The sequence below is a fragment of the Mercurialis annua genome, linkage group LG1-X, assembly GCF_937616625.2.
Source record: "Mercurialis annua linkage group LG1-X, ddMerAnnu1.2, whole genome shotgun sequence".
In the NCBI taxonomy this organism is placed as follows: domain Eukaryota; kingdom Viridiplantae; phylum Streptophyta; class Magnoliopsida; order Malpighiales; family Euphorbiaceae; genus Mercurialis; species Mercurialis annua.
The window spans coordinates 4,736,004-4,744,057 of NC_065570.1; the positions used below are offsets into that span (position 1 = coordinate 4,736,004).

At 34.7% G+C, this 8,054-nt stretch overlaps 2 protein-coding genes across 4 annotated transcripts; both read left to right on the top strand.

The window, feature by feature from the left end:
• Nucleotides 1-261: 261 nt before the first annotated feature.
• Nucleotides 262-4,990, top strand: LOC126685003 (FH protein interacting protein FIP2). Of its 2 annotated transcripts, XM_050379527.2 has the most exons (11): nucleotides 262-460; nucleotides 686-795; nucleotides 1,695-1,829; nucleotides 1,980-2,135; nucleotides 2,453-2,536; nucleotides 3,246-3,292; nucleotides 3,382-3,455; nucleotides 3,964-4,022; nucleotides 4,162-4,221; nucleotides 4,509-4,589; nucleotides 4,677-4,990. In XM_050379527.2, exons 1-11 carry the CDS (start codon nucleotides 415-417, stop codon nucleotides 4,728-4,730), a joined length of 906 nt encoding a protein of 301 aa, XP_050235484.1. In that variant the 5' UTR covers nucleotides 262-414; the 3' UTR covers nucleotides 4,731-4,990. The 2 variants fall into 2 exon arrangements, with proteins under 2 accessions (XP_050235484.1, XP_050235485.1); XM_050379528.2 differs by lacking the exons at nucleotides 262-460; nucleotides 686-795 and adding an exon at nucleotides 856-1,019.
• A 2,063-nt stretch (nucleotides 4,991-7,053) lies between these two features.
• LOC126685078 (dehydrin HIRD11) lies at nucleotides 7,054-7,666 on the top strand. 2 transcript variants are annotated; one of them, XM_050379532.2, is made up of 2 exons: nucleotides 7,054-7,421; nucleotides 7,517-7,666. In XM_050379532.2, exon 1 carries the CDS (start codon nucleotides 7,099-7,101, stop codon nucleotides 7,393-7,395), a length of 297 nt encoding a protein of 98 aa, XP_050235489.1. In that variant the 5' UTR covers nucleotides 7,054-7,098; the 3' UTR covers nucleotides 7,396-7,421; nucleotides 7,517-7,666. The 2 variants fall into 2 exon arrangements, with proteins under 2 accessions (XP_050235489.1, XP_050235490.1); XM_050379533.2 differs by having other exon boundaries at nucleotides 7,054-7,417.
• Nucleotides 7,667-8,054: the final 388 nt, after the last annotated feature.

The window sequence follows — 8,054 nt, forward strand, 5'->3', positions numbered from 1 at the left end:
ATGCATTCTATGTTGTGTGATTGAATCTAACTAGATTGGACTTTATTCATTAAAGATGAATGATTATCATTAATTTCAATGATAAACAGCAGTTAATAACTATTGAGGCCATGACTTGTGTATATGCCATAGAGTATTAGGAAAACGTTATAACTCCATCTTACAGCTGCCGCAGAATCATAACGTCACAAAATCACTGCGTTACTAAAGATCGACACGTCACAAGTGACAGGTAAAACTGCATCGATAGCGATTTACCCTTACGAAACTCGCTCGTTTACAACAAACTCACTGAAAAAGAAAAAAAAAAAAGAGTGACAGAGACACAGCCATAAAAACTAAGCAAACTTGACCTTGATTCTTGCATCTATCTCTGTAAATTAATTAAATTCAAAAGAGAGAAATTACAATCAAATGATGAAGGAACCCAGAATCTCCTCAATTGTTCGTCTTAACATCGGTCTGTTATCATTCTCTATCTATCTAACTGTTTGCATAATTTACTTAAATTGTTAGGTTTTGTAATCAAATTAAAAAGAAACCCTAATTTGCATCGTTTGACTTATGTTTTGATATGCTGGGGCTGTGTGGTGATTCTTAATTGAATGGTTTTGTTTTTTTGGTGGTGTTCAATATAACTGAGTTTGCCTAGTGTAAGTGTGTGATGTGAATGAGTATTGTATAGGAGGGAAGAAATTTTGCACCACTGTTGATACATTGACACAGCGCGAACCAGATTCGATGCTTGCTGCCATGTTCAGCGGTCGCCATACTGTGTGTGAGGATCCTGGGAAGGTACTTAAGTTTTGTTTATGTTTTCATCACTTTCAGGAATTGTTTTGTTTTTCCATACTACGATTTCGTGTCATTACTAACCTATTTTTCCTTCGACCCCATCATAAGCTTTACTCGTATCTAGCTCCTTGCTTTCTCTGTAGCTTCATTTTTCAAAAAGTGCATGGTTTCAAAAGTCTTTGCCTTGTCTTTGGAGGAGATAAACAGTAAAACAAAATACTATGGTAATCCCATTGGTTTATTTCGTATCTAAATTAGCTATCCCAAGTTTTTTTCTTCCAAATGTTCTATAAGCCGTGCTTATAGAAAATGTATTTTCTTCGATGTTCTCTAAGCAAGATCACCATTAGCTCTCTGATTCATGGATTAAAGCTCGTCTTTTAAGACACTATTCCTCTGGTAAGAGATGCTGAAAGTCATCTCGCTTTCTCTTATAAAAAATGAATAATAATAATTAAGCCATGTATCTCGACAAGTCCTCTTGAGGAGCTTTAATTTTTTGGTTCAAATTATCCTGAACTACATGGAAGGCAAACAGTAGAAAGAAATGAATGCATTCTATTATTAGTTATGAAAAGATATTAATGCAAGTGATTTGTAGAGTTGCAACCTATTTTTAGTTGGAGCTACAATATGCTTGTTTGTTTTATTGAGACTCGAGAGCAAGGAGCAAGGGAAGAAAAAATGTAATTTATATCTGTATTTACTTTTACTGGAAAGTATGGTTGTTTTGGAATGAAAAGAAAGCCTACAAAATTTCCTCATCAAAATTTTGGAAAAAAATCTACTATTTATCCTTCTTCCATGTGTTTCCATGCTCTCCATTTCTTTGTATTTGGTGAAGTAGAGAGATCCCTAAGTTGTCAGTTACAAATTTTGAGTATAGCAAGTTATTGCAGGGATATGTCTTTGTTGATAGAGATGGGAAACATTTTAGACATATTTTGAATTGGTTGAGAGATGGCATCATTCCCACACTTACAGATGCTGAATATTCAGAGCTTTTGCGGGAGGCAGAATACTATCAGCTACTTGTACGTGGTTCATATTTTATTTTATATATCTCTTTCTGGTGGTTTGGCTGAATTGGTTTCCTTTTTTTTTTTTACAATCTTTCACGGACAATGACCTGTAATGTAATCTCTTCGAAACTTAAAGTTAATTTCCTAAATAACTGGTGCCAGGGACTCATTGAGGGAATCAATTCCGTTTTGACTAAGGGGAAGGAAGGTGATGAGCTGGATTCTGAATTGACGCGGACAGATATCATCAAATGTATACAATCTGATAAAGTTCGATTTCGAGGAGTCAATCTTTCTGGTGTTGATCTCTCTAAACTGGTAATTTCTTTAGACTTAGGCTCTTAAATGCTCTTAATAATTTATTAGCTCTCTCAAACTTTGAGGGATGTCATTGTTGAGATAAGCGCGTATGCGCTCACCCGAACTTCTTTCCCTGCTGGAAGTGGATCATGAAGAACTTATTATGCGGCAGTAGACAGTTGTGACTCCATGCATTATGCTTCATGGTTATACTGCTCTATGGTCCATATTTAAATAGCAAAAGGCACACTCATCTTTAATTTTTTCATATTCACTATGTTTCCTTATCACAATATTGTTCATTATTCTCTGATTTGTAATATGTTGATGTTCAGGACCTTTCATATGTTGACTTCAGCTATGCATGCCTTAAAAATGTCTTCTTCTCACGTGCCAACCTACATTGTGCGAAATTCCGGGTAGGTCTGGGCATTATTACAAATATTGAGGACTGCATGCCAAGTTTGTTCATTGTTTTTCTCTGCTGTACTCCCATTATCCTATAGTGTAGACCATGCCTTGATTCTTTTCACTCAATATTGAATTTCTTTTTATATTTATTTGCCATTGCCAAGGTGTCCATCCACCCTTGTAAGCAAGAAATAGTGTGAAAAGTTGCACTATTGGTTGCTGTTAGAAAGAGGGAGGAGAGGGTGGTGAGTTTGCGCGTCGAGGGACGTAGAGGAATAATGCTCTTGCTTCTAACTGTAGATGTAGTATTTGTCATATGAAGAGATGGAATCAAGACTGGAACATGTTTTAGGAGATTGTAATCTAGTCGTTGATATGCTAGGTAACCTAGAGTTGGCGCTATCTCTGTAGTCGATAGGGTTTCATGAGTGTGAGATCAGTCTGAATGAGGTTAACTAGTTGCTTTTCAACAATTTCTTGGGAGCTTCTTTACCTAGCACAATTAAGGATTAATGGTCTGCAGTTGTCTTTTTTGAGCCATGAACAAAATTGAACTAAGAAAATGAAATGGTTGCATTTAAAGTATCTCAATGTCTTATCATATAGTGAAGTTGGTTAAGTGTTTGCAAGTTGATGCTAGAGAGCAATTATATGCAACTGCATTCATATTGCATTTTCTAATGGCTCATACTCAAACCTTAAATATACTCATTGCAGGATGTGGATGCCGAGGGTTCCATATTTCACAATGCAACCTTGCGCGAGTAAGACACTCAACCTGAACTTAGTTTTCCTTTTTGTAAAAATAGGATTGTAGAATGCTTTCTTGATTATCATTTAATGCCTAGGGAAGATGTGAATTTACTGGTGCTAATCTTCGCGGAGCTCTATTAGCTGGTGCAAATCTTCAGAGTGCTAACTTGCAAGGTACTATTTTCCTTTTATATTGCTAATCACTAAGTATCTTCTTTGAAACTTTTGTCTTGGGCTTTAATTATTGCTTCTGCTTGAGCCTTGATGGTTACTTGCCTGAAACGTTGCTGGTCATTTTTGGCTCATAATATTTGGAGATGTCTCCTGTTGACACTAATTCCTTACTATCAACGGTTGATATTCATATGAATCACATGAATGTTTTCCTGTTAATTAGAAAAGCATACAGACTCCGCTCGTTCAAGAAATGTAACAATGTTCATCATAAAGTTTTAATTTTGATACTAACTGCTATAAGAAACAATGGAATTGTAACATTGCCAAGCTTGGTCAACACCGATATCTCAAAAAAGCTCTAAATTGCATGATCGTCCATTAATTTTATTTAACACAACTTTATACGTCACCTTCCATATTTATCTTTCTTGAAAAATTGTGTCTTAGAAGGTTAAAATGAAGATAAAAGGCCTTCTGAACTTTATATTTGTATTGATAACTGCAGATGCTTGTCTGGTAGATTGCAGTTTCTGTGGTGCAGATCTGCGTTCTGCACATTTACAGGTTATTGACCTTTAAACTATATCTCTCTCTTCTCTTTGATGCATGATCCATAAACAAGGGTCAACTTGCTAAGTGTTTTTGCTCTAATATGGTATTGAGGTTATTCTGATATATTAGTCTGTTTAATTACATAATTCAGACAGCTGATTTTACCAATGCTAACCTGGAGGGAGCTAATTTAGAAGGCGCTAATTTAAAGGTAATATTTCTGACTCTGCCGAAACATTTTCACATGAACTCATGTCAAAGCATATCTTCTGCTACGATGCAAGGGAGGGTGGTAGACCATCCCCTTAATAGGACAATGTTGGATGCCTTGGAATGAAAAATGGGTGCAATATGATCAATTTCTGAAGCTCCTTTAGCTCAAAAACCAAGTGTGGATCTGTAATTTGATAATAAAACTTGCACTGGTTAACATTTAGGTTCTGGCCTTTTACTCAAAAAGACATTTAGGGTTAACTCGCTATATCATTTTACTTTCAGGGTGCAAAGTTATTTAATGCTAATCTGAAGGGCGCAAACCTTCAACGAGCTTATCTACGACAGGTCAATCTTCAGAATGCAGTAAGTATACCCAGTTAGATTGTAATCTAATCTATTTGATGTTGAATGCACCATACAATATTTTGATGTAATCTTATGTTCATTCAGCAATTGGAAAATGCAAAACTTGACGGTGCGAATCTTTTTGGAGCAATTCGATGACCATATCTGGATACCCTAGAAAGATTTAAAAAAAAGACAAATATAATTTATTTTGAGTTAATTTTATTTCATTTCATCCTCTTTTGTCTATTTGAAGTTATTCCTTTGTTATGAAATCACAGTGCACAAGTTGTGGATGGTTATTGTTCATATGGTGATAGTACATGAGTGTTGAATAGTCTGGTAAGGTTCTCGTGATGTTAAAAGACAAGTTTACAATTACATGTTGCTTTTTTTATACAATTTATTTATGGGGATTATATGTTCTTGGATTTGCGAAGATCTATTGACATTTAAATAAGTCATTGTGGTTTGGAACAGCTACTCTGATCTACTATGGCTTTAATAAATCTAGCTGAAATGCTTGGCTTGGACTGTGGGACTAGTTTCTTTGAGGCCTGTTGATTATGTGGGTCTTTTTTTAGTTCCTATCACTTGGAAACTTGTGGTTTGGAGAAGAAGATTCTCATTAGAAATAGGAAGCAGGTATCGTGCGTATGAGCCATTAGGGTGTTTGGTTCCACTGTCGCTGTTACTGCTAGAACTTTTGATTTTAGGCAATGGTGTCTATGTGCTATACCATTATGTGCCGGGTTTGGTTGAATTCACTTGAGCTCGACTCTTTTGCATGTAAGTTTAAGTTCAGCTTGGTCCAGTTCAGACTTAATCTTTACTCTTTACTAGTATTCAAGTTCAGTTCATTAATTTGATTTATGCGTGCTCTATCTTGACTTTTTCAGGCTTGAAAACTAAAATTCTAAAATTGCATGCAAAAAGAAATTTTTACAAATTCAGACTGCATTTGAAGAAAGGAAAATGCTATTTTATTTGTCATGATATGGCAAATTTTTTATTTGTCCCGTTTCCTTCTAAAATTACAGTTTAAATAAGAAAGTGAATCCCTTCACTCTTTTATCGCCACATTAGACGGTACAATATGGAGGGGCAAAAGAGGAAGATTAATTAGTATTACACTTTAAAAACTTAGTATTTAAATTGGTTCCAGCTGTGCCTGTTTGTGGGAAATATGCTTTAAGTAGGCTGTTGATTACTTAGGTTAAGAGTTTTCCTGAAAATATTAAGAGTTCCCTTGCAGGAAGTAAAGACTATCATAGCACTAACCAACGGAACCTGAATAATTAATTTATTTTCTGTTTTCCTCGATATTTTGACTGGTAATCTATTCGAAAGGAAGAAGATGACACGTGGCGCGAGACGAGGGGCTGTAATAGAAGCATGTAGGATTAGGTAACAACAGGATAACCCTTACCCTTATGTCGGCAAGAACGGTACTAGAATAATCCACGTGTCAGTCAATGAATAAACACAAAATAAAAGAAATAGACAAATAATGGTACGATTTTCTTAAGTTATCGTTGTCAGGAGTAAAAGTAAAAGGCACAGATATTATCTGAAGTGTCTTTATCATACCTCACCGTTGATTTTTAATTTTTCATCCTGTGATATGAAGTCACAAATTGCTCTCACTACCCGACAAAATAAAAATAGATTTTTTAGGAAAAAAATCATTTTTGTTTGAACAAAAGAGAAATCTAATTTCTTGTTTTTGTTCTACAAAAATCAATACAAACTGATAATCCATTACTTTTCCCGGATAATATTTGTCAAATTACTGAATTGGACAATTCATTATTGGGTATTTGAGTTGGAAATCTTCTAGTTTCCAGTTTCCATTACTATCAGAAAATAATATATTCATTGAGTAGTGCCATACCATAATGTGATGCCACAGTGCCACTTTTGATATTGATAGGCTTTTGCAATCAAACATCCGTGGTTATCTTCGTTTTTATTTCATTTATTATCTTGAACCGATATGTATAAAATAAAATAAAAACTAAGTATTTTTTATAATAATTAGAAAGGAAGTGCGTTTATTAGAGAATTTGAACCCACCACTTAACACTAAACTGCCCAATATTTATACTATTTAAGAGTTTTTAGTTTGAAGAACTTGAACTATTTTATTAATTTTTAGCAGAGAATCAAATTAGACCGATGTTTAATTTTTGATATTGTCCAAAATTAAAAATTTCCATAGAAATCAGCTTTCTCTAAAATCTATTTATGTATATACCCATAATTAGTGGCCCTAAAAAAAGAAGTTTCGACGAAGCTGTCTCCCTCGCCACATCCCAAGATCAGATCACATTTACCTTTAATGGATAACGTGTGGGCTCTTCACCATTTGTCACAATAGTATTAGTACACACTCTTTGTACACGTACATGGTATCCTGGGCATTTAAGTCATTTCAGCCCACACATATATTGCCTATAAATTCACACAAACCCTCACTCATCTTCTTCACCAAATCAAAATCAACAAGTAATTTCAGAGAAAAACAATGGCGGGGATAATTAAGAACATTCAAGAGACTCTTCATTTGGGAGGAAGCAAAGAAGGCGAGCACAAGAAAGCCGAGCAGTCTCATGACGTCAAAGGTCACGGCGGTGTTGCTCCGGTGGTGCACAAACCAGAAGGCGAACACAAGGAAGGGTTCATGGAGAAGATAAAGGACAAGATCCACGGCGGTGAGGGTACTACTGAAACCGGTGAGAAGAAGAAGAAGGAGAAGAAGAAGAAGAAGCATGAAGACGGCCGTGATCACGGTGACAGTAGCAGCAGCAGCGACAGTGATTAGATCTAACTCCGTCTCCAATTATGTAGGTATTTATCATTTTTATTTATTTTTAAATACTACTACCAATTAATCATGTATTTAATTTTACTGATTAATGTGATTATTATTTTTTGCTGTGCAGGTGTGAGTGATTATGTCTATTTTCTGAGGGTATGATGAGTACTGCAGAAATTTGATGTATTGTGTTAATTTGGTGTATGTGATGTATGCAGTGAGTGAATGTAAATCCAGATCATATATTATAATAAAGGTTGATTATGTTTGCTTTTTATTTTTTTTAAATATTCTGTTCGAATCTCGTTGGTTTTGTTAATTTATGACATAATGTAAAAAATATCTCAACAAAGGGTTATTTTGCCCCTTTAGATCAAATAAGGCAAAATATTTTCAAATTTGATATTTTTTGACTCGTTTTATACCCTCATACTCAAATGAGATGGCAAATAACGATTTGAGCATTATACATAAATTGGAATTGAAATGGTGGAAGATTATTAGATAATTCATAGTTGATGTGGTAAAACGAGCTAGAATGTCAAATTGCTAGTATTTGGACTGTGAATTCGACCTTTTGTGCCAAATTTAAGGTGTAAACTGAATTTTCATTGAAAAAAATTGTTGTCTCTAGATCTATGATTTTTATTGAATGCCATAAATAA